General features: G+C 44.5%; 1 protein-coding gene across 9 annotated transcripts in view; it reads right to left on the bottom strand.

The window, feature by feature from the left end:
• MOSPD2 (motile sperm domain containing 2) overlaps positions 1 to 13,206 on the bottom strand; it is a 74,498-nt gene that overhangs the window by 12,788 nt on the left and 48,504 nt on the right. For 6 of the 9 annotated variants that reach the window (XR_016228340.1, XR_016228341.1, XM_008272358.5 and 3 more), the window contains one exon: positions 13,042 to 13,144. Coding sequence is in view for 7 of the 9 variants with exons in the window: in XM_008272358.5 (XP_008270580.2) it covers positions 13,042 to 13,144 (103 nt within the window). In the remaining 2 variants the exon portion in view is untranslated. The other 3 variants (XM_008272359.5, XM_089324790.1, XM_089324788.1) reach the window with 2 other exon arrangements.

Raw genomic sequence — 13,206 nt, 5'->3', positions numbered from 1 at the left:
TCAATGGGGCCATAGTTGTTGGTCCCTGCCGTGTTGTGAGTAGGGTAAGAAGAGCCCGGGAAAGAGCTATTCTCATTCAAGGTTTGGGTAAACCCCGTGCTGTCCTCTGTAGCGAGTGCCTGATGAAAGACAGGTCTATTGTGAGTGTTAGAGAGACAGTGGCCCTACTGACCTGTAATTCCCATTTGGGCTGCAGACCACTTAGTCCAGGTTCTCTGAGAACAGCAAACCATCTTTTGTACTTGCTTTTTTATCCTACTAGCCCCGAATTGCATGCATGGTAGTGGATTGGTGAACATGGAGGCTAAGCTAAGAATGATAACGAAGAAAGCCAGCAGATGTCCTAAACAACACTCTGGCCTCAGAATCAGCCCTTAAGGCATTCAGATCTGGCTAAAAAGCCCATGAGAGTATTTCAGGCATGGAAAGCCAAGTCACTCTGGAAAAAAAAATTACCTAAATGAAAGATCTCTGTGAGTGAGATCCCAGTGGAAAGAACTGGCCAGCAAAGAAGGAGGTACCTTTCTGTGAAAGGAGGAGAGAACTTCCACTTTGACTATGACCTTGTCTAAATAAGATCTGAGTTGGTGAACTCAAGAGGCTTCCGTAGCCTTGGCAGCTCATGACAAGAGCCTCGGGTGATTACTGACACCATAAATAAGAGTGTCAATTGTTAAGTCAACAACAGGAGTCATTGTACACTTACTCCCCATGTAGGATCTCTGTCCTTAATGTGTTGTACAATGTGAATTAATGCTATAACTAGTACTCAAACAGTACTTTATACTTTGTGTGTCTGTGTGGGTGCAAACTGTTGAAATATTTACTTAATATATACTAAATTTATCTTCTGCATATAAAGATAATTGAAAATGAATCTTGATGAAGAATGGGATGGGAGAAGGAGTGAGAGATGGGATGGTTGCAGGTGGGAGGGAAGTTATGGGGAGAAAAAGCTGCTATAATCCAAATGTTGTACTTTGGAAATTTATATTTATTAAATAAAAGTTAAAAAAAGAAAGCAAGCATACAACTTGATAGTTTACCTTTTAAATTCCAGGGATTTTTTTCCTTCGTCAGTTAGGCTCTAGCCATATGGCAAGTATTAAGCTATGTGCTGGGGACTCAATGGTGTGCTCCATCCCTCTCCTTATATAGTTCTTAGAGTTCAATGCGAAAAGAGGTGTTAACAAAAATGGTACAAATATTTAGATTCAGACTGTAATGAATATTATGAAGAAACATGGTAGTATTATTTGTGCATCTAATATAAGGACATCACCCCACACATCCTCTGGACGAGGGCTACCTTCTCTGAGCTGATGATGAGTTGAAAGCTTCCATGAAGGTTGAGGATGGGAGGCTGGATGGAGCAGAATTTAGACAGAGAACAAGACTGAGCCATAAAAATAGGGAGGGTGGGGGTTACAATCCTGGATGGTAGGAACGCACCTGATTACTCAGGGTCCTGAAGGGCAAGTTAGGAGACATAATCGTGGGCTAAAAACCATGAAAAGCTCTTGAGGGTTTTAATCAGAGGAATACTATGATCAGATGTGCAGTTGCAATGAGTCCTGAGTGTTTCTGAATCATTTTGGAGGAAGATGCTCAAAGACCACCGGAGACTGTTAAAGGAGTCCATGTGAGAGGGGCTTTGGTTTGAAGTAGGAGGTGGCAGTGGAGAGAGGGAGAAAGAGAGCATCGGTGAAGAGATGGCTTCTATGGTGTGCAGGAAGAAGGCAGATTTCTAGCAGGGTAAATGGATGCAGGGTGGTGTCATCCATTGAGAGGGAGACTGGAAGAAATGGTTAAGGGGAAGAGTGTGAGCTGGTTTTGACATTCTGTGATGGCCACCTGGAACTGTTGATAGTGGATCCAGAGTAGGAGTTCTGGGTTAGGCAAGGACAAGAGTTAGTAGTTTATTGATGATAACTGCAGCCATGGGTATGCAGGAATTCACCTAACATTGATCATCTTGGTGGAAGATGATCAGCCAGACGAGGAAACAAGGGTGCCGGTGAGAAAAGCAGAAGTTTGTGGTTTCAGAAACCTAGTGGTTGATATAACCAAATGCTGCTGCAAGAGTTCCCTTGAATTGGGCTGAAGTGGGTCCACTGGATGAAGCAACAAGGGTGTCATTCCTGGACCTTAACGTGTGCACTTTGCTAGAGTGAAGGGAATAGATACTTGAATGAGGTGAGAGACAAGGAGAGGGGTGTAAGCAGAGATGTGTTGTGGATACTTTCTAGGGGTTTGTCTAAGAGGAAGGTCAGATTTCAGTCTGATTTTGACTCTGTGTGAGCAACTACACTTATACTTGGCCCTCAATAGGGTCTGTTCAACTTGATGCACATAGCATAGGAAATAAGAATGCCTTTGATTCGTTCTCAATTCCCTTGTGCGTTGTAAACCAAAAGAACCTTGCTGATAGTAATTTTAAAGATACACTACATATATTTTTTGTACTGCATGACCCCTCTCTCCTGTAAAAATAATAAAAAGTAAAGCCAAACACTTCATCTGGTAATAAAATGAAGGTTTAGACTCATCAAGATTGGGTTTCTGTGTCCATCTCTCTTTTGGCCCTTCCTTTGTGAATTTCAGACTCAATTCTGCTCAAAGCACTGACTTTAGAATATAACTCCTTGGTAAGACACCTCCACCAGTTCCAGAGCAGTAAGGAAGGTTTGCTTTGCTTTTCGCTCAATCTCCTCTTTTTTTTTTTTTTTTTTTGACAGGCAGAGTGGACAGTGAGAGAGAGAGACAGAGAGAAAGATTTTCCTTTGCCGTTGGTTCACCCTCCAATGGCCGCCGTGCTGCGGCCGCCGCACCGCGCTGATCCAATGGCAGGAGCCAGGTGCTTCTCCTGGTCTCCCATGGGGTGCAGGGCCCAAGTACTTGGGCCATCCTCCACTGCCTTCCCGGGCCACAGCAGAGAGCTGGCCTGGAAAAGGGGCAACCAGGACAGAATCCGGTGCCCCGACCGGGACTAGAACCCGGGGTGCTGGCACTGCAAGGCAGAGGATTAGCCTAGTGAGCCGCGGCGCCAGCCTCAATCTCCTCTTAACTTTCCTTTTTAGCAACTTATCAATTCAGCCACATTAAAAAATTAAATTTGGCTAGGCTGAATCATACTATTGTTATTTCCCTTATAATAATAACCCTTTTACTCTCCACCTCCACTAAAAGGAAGTAGCTGAAGTCACAGACTTAGAACATTGGAGAAGTACCAAAACCACATTTCTGACATTTAGTTTATGACTGAGAAGAGTTATTTGGTATTTGACATCCGTTACTCAACCACATTTGCATGGTAGTGGGTGAAAGCAGTTCAGAGCAGATTTAGCTGCAAATATTAAGTTCCACTGAACAAATCTGTATAGTGGAATTAGGGGAAGGGCTTGATGTAAAAAATGTAGATGCATATTGGATTGAGAAGGACAAATGACTCACTTCTTAGTTTACTATAGTTCCAGATTCAGCAAGGAAAATGGACAGGTGTAAGATTAGAAATTTTGAGAGTTTTTTGCAGTCAGAAACTTATTACAAACTGTGGGGAGCAGCCGGACTAGACTGAGTTACTGGAATTAAGACTTATTCTATGCATCTGCTCTCCCACAATATGGCGCTGGGAGAGAAGTAAACAGCTTCCGCACAGCTGCCTCCAGTTCAACTAATAAACTGTAGGACTTGCTCCTGATTGGAGGAGAGCAGCGTACTCGGCGTGTGGGCAGCCGAGTTAGGATTGGCGGAGGAGGACTATAAAGGAGGAGAGAGACGGCATGCACCAGGAACATCTATGGGGAACATCTAAGGGAACCCGTGCAGCCCCCGAGAAAGCCGGCCGGCGGTGTGCCGCTCCCCTGCGGAAGTGGGGAATGCGGCCGGGGGAACTGCCCTTCCACGGAGGTGGAAGGGATAGTAGCCAACCCGGGAAGAACCAGCAGCAAACCCGGGGAGGGCCGAGCAGACGAAAGAACAGCGCAGGGTCCTGTGTCGTTCCTCCACGAAGAGGGGGAGCGACATAATGGTGCCGTGACTCGGATAGGAAACCTAGGACGGATATGAAACTTAGGAGGGAAGAAATGACTCGGATAGGAAACCTAGCTTGGATAGGAAACCTAGGACGGAGATGAAACTTAGGAGGGAAGAAACGGGAAGAATTGGGAAAATACCGGAGAGAGAGACTAGCAAACAGCCTAGGGAAAAGCCGGACGAAAAGGGTGCCGGAAGAAGCTATTGAAAGCCTAGGCATAGACTCAGATACGGACTACGGGGGGAAGCTGGGAGGAATCTCTAAGGTTGAAAGCGAAAGTGAAAGCTAGAACAAACAGACTCGGACGCGGACTGTGGGGAGAGGCCAGGAGAAATGAGGGAGGAGTATTGTTGGAGGAAAGCTTGGGGAAACATACCGGGTAGAGAAAAATGTTAGGGAAATTGAAGCCGCGGGGGGCAGGCCGAGGCGGATACGAAAGCCACTTTGGGATTCTCAAGTTAGCCCGGGAATAGGGGGCGAAAAGTTGAAACTAGAAGCTGAAACGTGAGCCTGGTTGGGATCCGTCTGATTAGCCCGGGGAGCAAAGGACGGGAAGCCAAACCGTGGGGCGGAGACGTACGCTGGGTTGAATTCGCCAGGCTAGCCCGGGGAACTTAGATTGAATGCTAGTGGCGGACACGTAAGCTACGCTGTGTTACTCGCGGAAGCCGCCGCGTGCAGAGAGCACGGGGCGTGAATAGATAGGGAACGCTGGCGTAGGCCGTGGTTCAGACGCGAAAGGGTTAAGCGTGGAGACCGCGGAGCGCGCGAAGCCAAGCCGCGCAAAGCCGGGAAGCTGCGCAGATGAGAGAGGCGCGCGGGCTGAAGCGGCGCAGAGCCGGGAACCCGCCGGCGGGGCGAGGTGCCGGAAAGCCGCAGGGATAAGAGAAACAGAAGTTTAGAAGTAAAGTGAGAAAAATAGGAATGCTGGAAGATAGAAGTAAAATGGGAGAAATAGGAATGCCCGGAGATAGAGAAATAGAGAAATAAAAAGGCCTCCCTACAACACTGCAATGTGAGAGCTTGGATTCGGTCTGCCTAATCAAGTGAGGCGATGAGCACCTGCGGACAGCTAGCAGCTTATGCGCCGCAGGTCACCGAAGACAGGCACGAATTAACATCAGTAAGGCTTCCCCACAATACAATGAGAAAGCTTGGATTCGGTCTGCCTAATTAAGGCAGTAAGCGCCAGCAAGCAGCTCGACCAGAGTATGAGCTGCAGGTCACCGAAGATAGGCACGAACCAACACTAATAAGTCTCCCCCACAATACGGCAATGAGAAGGCTTGGATTCGGTTTGCCTGATAGGTTTTGTAAGCACCTGCAGGCAGTTCTAGCAGAGCAGAGCATGCGCTGCAGGGCACCGAACACAGGCACGCATCAGCGCCTAAAAACCTCCTCACAATGGCGAAGAGAGGACCCGGATTCGGTTTTCCTGATTGATAGGACTTGTAAGAGCCTGTGGCAACTCTAGCAAGTAGAGCAGAGTGTGTGCCGCGGGACACCGAAGACAGGCGCGTATCAACGCCAAAAATAAAAAGAAAGGGGGATCTGTGGGGAGCAGCCGGACTAGACTGAGTTACTGGAATTAAGACTTATTCTATGCATCTGCTCTCCCACAATATGGCGCTGGGAGAGAAGTAAACAGCTTCCGCACAGCTGCCTCCAGTTCAACTAATAAACTGTAGGACTTGCTCCTGATTGGAGGAGAGCAGCGTACTCGGCGTGTGGGCAGCCGAGTTAGGATTGGCGGAGGAGGACTATAAAGGAGGAGAGAGACGGCATGCACCAGGAACATCTATGGGGAACATCTAAGGGAACCCGTGCAGCCCCCGAGAAAGCCGGCCGGCGGTGTGCCGCTCCCCTGCGGAAGTGGGGAATGCGGCCAGGGGGAACTGCCCTTCCACGGAGGTGGAAGGGATAGTAGCCAACCCGGGAAGAACCAGCAGCAAACCCGGGGAGGGCCGAGCAGACGAAAGAACAGCGCAGGGTCCTGTGTCGTTCCTCCACGAAGAGGGGGAGCGACAACAAACATACATATATATATACACACACATCCATATTTGACTTCCAAAAAGTATTCAAGGTTTTAAAAATGAATCCATGAGATTTTTACAGGTACACACAGCTTCAGAATTACCTGAAAATGTGCAGGGAACTTTCTGAAGCAGAATTCAAGGGACTGGAATTTGATTCAAAGTAAATTGGACAGTATAAAGGCTGCAAATCATGATGTAAGTCTCTATAAGAATAGGATGCTTTCCTTTTTTTTTTTTTAAAGTTTTAATCATTTCATTGCTACCTTCAAAGAGCATAGTTAGTCTAAGACCATTCACTTACATTAAATAAAGTGAATGAATTATTCTGAAAGAAGAGGGAAAGTTAAAAAAAGCCAGCTTTTTCACTAGAGCTTCATTTATAAAAGCACACAATTACTGGAAGTGCTCTTTGTCCTAGTGAATTCATTGCAAGACTCTTATGTCTATTTTATGACTGAGTAAAAGTGAAAAGTAGTGAGTACATACTTTTCTTTAACAATTTCTTTTTTTGGTAAAAGTTGAATACTTTTATGAATGGAAGTTGTGAGACTAGAGAGAGCCAAGTAGGATAGAGATCTGTTGTCCCCATGCCTGTCACTTGGTGCCTAATGTGAAAGCTCTAGCCTATTGCCTTTGAGGTGTGGAACATCTGTGAGCTCAAAGCTGTCAATCAGACTGGGTAAGCTGAGTTCACTGTTCTTGGTCTCCATTTCCTAGGGACTGACCTGGACGAGTTGGTAGGTCCCATCCCTTGTATAACCTTTCTCCTTGAGTGTGGGCACGCAGTTTATATATATGATGGGGACCACAGAACAAAGACCTGGGAGAAGTGGCTAGGGTCTGAGAGCAGTCCCTCTTGCCAGTAAGAAATCAACATGATGAGTCCTACAGCCATGAGGAAATGAATTCTGCCAAGAAGTTGAAGGTAGGTCTTTCTCCAGGGAGGGTGCAGTCAGACTTGTGAGACCCTGAGCAGAGAAGCCGGGCATACTGCACCAGACTTAACCCACAGAAACTCTGAGATAATACATTGGTGTTGTTTTAAGTTGCTAAGTTGGCAGAAGTTTGTTATACGGCAATAGAAAATGAGTAGACTCACATATGCACCTGACTTGTAAGGGTCATGGTATAATGATTTTGAGACTACTAGTGGCAAAATACCCTACTATATGCCCTTCTACAGAGTAGTCTTGAAGGTTGATGGTGCACATCAAAATACGCCATCCTGTAGCAGGTCAAGCCACTGACTGCAGCACCAGCTTCCCATATGGGTGCCGGTTTGAGTCCCGGCTGCTCCACTTCTGATCCAGCTCTCTGCTATGGCCTGGGAAAGCAGTAGAAGATGGCCCAAGTCCTTGGGCCCCTGAACCCATGTGGAAGACCTGGAAGAAGCTCCTGGCTCCTAGTTTCGGATCGGCTCAGATTTGGCTGTTGCAGCCATTTGGAGAGTGAACCAGTGGATGAAAGACCTCTCTCTCTCTCTCTCTCTCTCTCTGCCTCTGCTTCTCTGTAACTCTTTAAATAAATAAGTAAATAAATAAATCTTTAAAGTGGCTGTTCTGTCACTTCTCCTCCTGTAGTATTATCTTCATTCTCTTTTCTTCCTATCCTGTCAAACTTACCCATTCAACAGTTGAATGTATAACTCAGACAGACAGCTCTGTGTAGTTATAACCAACAAGCACTTGTATGTGGGAGACTAGTTCAACTTGGCTCTGAAACTGATTAGTCATGTGCCCTTGGGAAAGAGAATTAATTCTTGAACCTTTGGCTTCCTCATCTGAAATAAACAAGATCTTATGTATTCCCAGAATTCTCGGGACAAAGGAGCATGGAAAAACTGCTCAAGTTTCAAGGACCACTCAAACTCTCCCTCTACAGACTTGAAAATGTGCATATTCCTTGTCCCTGTGGGTCAGGGAGATATTCCTCTGTATTGTTGTCTGCTAAACCTGTTGTCGTCAAATATATTAAGTTGTGCAAGAAATTAGTTTTACTCTTCATGGCAGGGGACATGAATGGGGCAGGGAAGGTATGAGAGACTTTTTGGACATCACAGGGAGGTAATTTTTAAAATGTTTATTCATTTTCTATTTGAAAGGCAGAGTGAGCAGAAGCGGGAGAAGGACAGGGAGAGGGAGAAGGAGAGATTGAGAGATTGCTTGATTCTCCATCCACTGGTTCACAGCCCCAATGCCTACAATAGCCCCAGCTGGGCCAGACCAAAGCCAGGAACCAGAAACTCCTCCATCTGGGTCTCCCATGTGGGTGACAGGGACCCAAGTACTTAAGCCATTATCTGCGACCTCCCAGGGTGTATTAACAGGAAGCTGGGTTGGAAGTGGAGGAACCACTTGAACTAGCACTCCGATATGGGATGTGGGAATCCACTGAACCACAACGCCTGCCCCAGGGAGGTAATTTTTATTCAATATAAGGACAACTCCAAGATGCAGATGTGACAGATCCAGTGTGATAATTTTATTAAAGTGCTAAGAAGGCAAGGATAGGAATACAAAGTAAGGCAAAGTTTGGAGAGTGCCTGCCACTTGGTTTGGAATGAGGTGGGCTATTCTGGGAAATAAGTCAAGTGTGACAGTTCTAGGAGGCTCGGCTGGAAGGCTGTGGAGGTGGCAGCAGCAAAACCAGGCTGCACTCCATGGACGCCATCCCTGTGCGGTCTCCTGCCATTCACACTAATCAGCCCGTGGCAGGTTAACTTTCCCAAGTGGCAGACAGGGGCCCTGCCCTCAGCACCCTCATTCCTAACTGCCATCGACTTGGCTGGCATGGGTGGAAAGATTTCCAATCTGTCCCTTAGAGCCAGGAAGAGAACGGGAGCCCTAAGCTTCTGGCGGCTCCCATTTGGGTTTTGAAACCTGGAGCTGGTGGTGAACATTTAGGGAAGAGAGAGCTGAAGTCTCCTGGTAAAACCATCAACCCATTCCTAGCTGGAGATTTACCCAGTGTCCTTTTAAGGTTTGATTTCCTCGGTTACTTTTGAAGCTCCTACTATGTCATTCTCCGTAACTCAGGGGCACACTTGCTAGGAAATCATGTCCTTTGGGAGAGGAGACCAGGCCCCCCCAGGCCCAGGCTGCTATGGCATTCCCTGATAGGCTAACTTGCAGCTCCATGTTGATTTATCCATGCTTTGGACTCTTCACCCACCTGATTTCCCATCTCTGCCTCTTAAGTATCGAAGAGGAAGCAGTCCTATTCATGGAATTTTTAGGGAGGTTGCTGCCTTTTTGGAGGCTGTGTCTTCCAGTGGGGAGAGGACCAGATATCAGCAACCAGAGGGCCTCTTCTGTCACCATCCTGGGCTGATTTGTGGCTCCTCCCATTGTCCCCCATGCCTTGGGCCAGGCCTACATGCCAGATTTCAGGAATGGTCAGTGTCACACTGTCATCTTTAGTGTGCCCAGTAGCCAGGCAGAACTTCTCGATAGCTGCTTCCTGAGTGCTCCCCGGAGGCAGGAAGGTGTGTGGATGCTAGGACTGGGACAATTCAGTAATGAGCCCCAAGCCCTGACAGTGACTCTGCTGCTAAGTTAGGGGAAACAGAGAACCGCACTGAAGAGCAGCCAGACCCAGCATGGGGACGACGACACACTACAGGACACTCGCCTGACATCTGACTGCATGGTTAGAAACCTGCAGAGCTGTCCTTATGAAAATGCAAAGCAGATCCAGAAGGAACTACTATGGTCTGATTGTCTTTAAGAAGTTTTATCAATTAGAGACCAGAAGTTTTTTCCTGATGATGTTTATTTCATAAATGTAATTATTTTTCTAAAACATATTAAAATAGAAAACATGTTCTTTTGATCAATTTATACAAAGAAAATACCAATATAGTAATAAAAATACTGAAAATATATGAAAAGCACCAGAACATTAGAGAAATTACACTGGCAACAATTCTAGGAATATATTTTTTTTGTAATTGTACAATAAAGTGCTAATAAATCCAGTCAAAATTAGTGGCAAGATATAAAAACAGTTATGGTGTTATGAAATTTGAGGCCAGGTTTACCAGCATCGCATTTTTAGACTACTTGCAGATCAAGCTAATGATATTTCATTAATGTTTTCATGGAAAAATCTATCAATATCCATTCCCAAGTGAAAACTAAAAACTAAATTCAAAAGCCAGTCCTTGGTAATATGGTCATGAACAGGTAATGGCATGATTAAAAATAAAACTGATTCAAGTAGCAAAAATAATCATGCATGTGTGATTAAATCAAATCAAATGAAGACAGTATAAAATCAAACGTAAATGTGTATGATTAATCAAGACAAGTACAAAAGTTTAGATGCTTTTGATTTGGTAGTTAATTTTCAGTAATTCTGCTTAGTCACATTTAACAGATGCACAAATGTCAACAGGATATGTTATTAAATAAATTCAACTGACCCGACTCAAGCAAAGGATAGTTCAGCAAGCCAACATAATTTTCATAGAAACATTAAAGGGACACCGTTAAGACAATACATTTCCAATCTTGGCTAATTCTGTCCTCATTTACTTATTTGCTGAGGAACAAAAACACACACAAATACTTTAGGATTAGATTATATTAAGGCCAAAAATCTACCATGTAAGGGAAGCCACTGTGTGTACACACAGGGCTATACTGTGCACGGCACTTAGGGTGGACTGTAGTCCGTTTCACATCTGGGGGTGGCAAACTGAAACAGAAAAGCCCAAATTAAGACCGGGTATCACACCAGTGTCCTTTTAAGGGTTTATTTCCTCGGTTACTTTCGAAGCTCCTACTGTATCATTCTCCAAAACTCAGTTTGGGAATCCACTTCTTCAGGATCCAAACCAACAACACTGCACCTCAGAACAAAGAACAACAAATCTCCAAGACGTGGCTCCATCGAGACTCAAAATTTATTTTACAGGCATACTATTTTTCTTTCATATAAAGTAGATGTACATGTGACTGAAGTAGGTCGTATTAATGAGAAAAGAAGCGAACTTCCTTAGCCTCTGCTCCTGCAAGGTGTGTCTTTTTAGGAATTTACGAACCGTACTGGACGGGTATTACTGTGCCAAAGGCAGAGTAGCCGGCAACTTCATTTGCCCTGGTCTGACGGTTTTTCAGTCGATCACGAGTTTTACTTTTCATCCTCTAAATGGAGAGCTGACACTTGAGCGTCTGTGTTTTTTTGTTTTTTTCCTTTTGTGGGGTTCCTTCTCATGGCTGATATTAACAAGGAACATTTTGAAAGGCAAATTAATCATACTTACTTAGCATCTCAAAATCCATTTTTTTCACAAAGTTTTATCTAATGCCTTTCCTTTAGAAATGACAGTGAAAATGCAGTTCGTGTTCCCAGAGAGGCTCCTGTGCTCTGGAATGAGGGTGAAGATCAGGCCTTTAGAATTAATTAGGCAAAAGGTTCAGTGTCCAGCCACAGTGGACAACAGGCAGCTGCATAGAAATGACTGGAAAGGGAGGCAGCTCGAGGAGACTTTCCTTCTGGGTATTACTAACAGAATCGGAAGAAAAAACCAACCACACTTAGTTTTCCAAATTCTAACAGAATGCGAGTGTTCCTAAAAAAGCCTGAGATGAATAAAAGGCAGGCCGTCATGGAACACTGAGAAATAAAGGCTAAGGTGGTTTGGCATTAAATAGGTTTACATTCCAAAAGAATATTGACTATCGTTGGGAAGTAATTCTCAAAATTACAAAGTCATGATTACATAAATTACTCTGTATGTCTTCTTCTTCAATATACACGTTCTTCTATATACATAGTATAGAAAAGCTAGTAAGTCGGCTCAGCTAGAATAATTCTGTCATAAAAATGCGGACTACATATTTTGGCTGCAACAAAGCATGTTACTTCCACTTTCCCATTTTGCTAATGTATTTACAGGAGAAGACTTAAGCTTCAAAAGTGTTCAAATCAAAAGGAAAAAATAAGTTATATTTAAACTACTAATTTACACAATGCATACGCCTTTACTTACTTTCCCAACTATCACAGTCTCTAATCATTTCTTCAGCATCTCTTTATTCGAGCAGTTTATTTTCAAGAGATGTAAGTGTTACACCCCTCTACGTGCTGCGTATTTCCTTTGAGGAAGCACAGATGTGCAAGATTTTTTAGTAGCTTGGTGGAGAAGTTTTGGGTCTGTTACTTTTTCCAACTAATGGTTGAAGGAGCCATGTTGCCGACCAGGCACCACTTCTTTAACTCAACAGTGAATAGAAGAAAGAGACGACAACAGCAAGCAAGAGCAGGGTTAAAGAAAGCAGTAGCTGCTGGAACCAGATACATCGCTGAACTTGGTCTTCAAGCTTCCTATTGCTTTCTAGTAAACGATTGAGCTGAAGAGGCAAAAAGGGATGAAAGATCTGCATCAATAAAATGGTCATTAATCATGGGAATGACAAACAGGAATATTCGAAATCCACACATACAAGGGATGGGGCTCGCCTACTCTGAAAGGCTGCGAGCTAGATGTGCAATGAGGTGTGAGATTTGCTCAGTGGATGGATTGGCCTCTGCTTATTCTCATTGTGAAAGGTCTCATTTTCAAGTTGAGACAGGAGCAGAGCAATCACTTCCTGGAGATGCACAAGCCCCGAGCTAGCAGCAGCTATTCAGAAAGCGAGCCTTCCTGCCCTTCAAATTGTAATGTACTACTTGGTACTTTTGGTCTCAAAAGCCAATTCTTGGCTACTCCCCCAAACACCTGTATTTTGCTATTGGTCCCTACCCAAATTAAAATGGCCAGAGCATTTAAAAGGTTAGTAGGTCTCCAAAAGTAACTCACCACATATCACTTCTGATTTGGTGTCTTTTTACAAAGAAGAGAGCATCTCCGGTGTGTCTCTACTGATGGTTTCTCCTTAGGTCAGCGGGTGAGAATGGGTTTCTAAGGTTGCTTACCTTTTTACAACTAACATGTTATAGTTAGGAAGAAAGTACACTTACTTGCAGATATATATCTTCACCGGTTTTATCTGACATGTTAAAAGCGTTGTCTTTTAACGTAAGAGTGTTTGGTTTACTGCTCTCAACAGTATGGCATCTTAACCTACAAAAATCCAAAGACATTAACTCTTTAAAAGTTTCAATGAATTTTCTTTTTTAAAACAC

Source organism: Oryctolagus cuniculus, chromosome X (assembly GCF_051225735.1).
Source record: "Oryctolagus cuniculus isolate XC-2025 breed Fujian yellow rabbit chromosome X, ASM5122573v1, whole genome shotgun sequence".
NCBI classification, from domain to species: Eukaryota; Metazoa; Chordata; class Mammalia; order Lagomorpha; family Leporidae; genus Oryctolagus; species Oryctolagus cuniculus.
The sequence above is the reverse complement of the archived record's forward strand: the minus strand, read 5'-3'. Positions and strand labels throughout refer to the sequence as shown.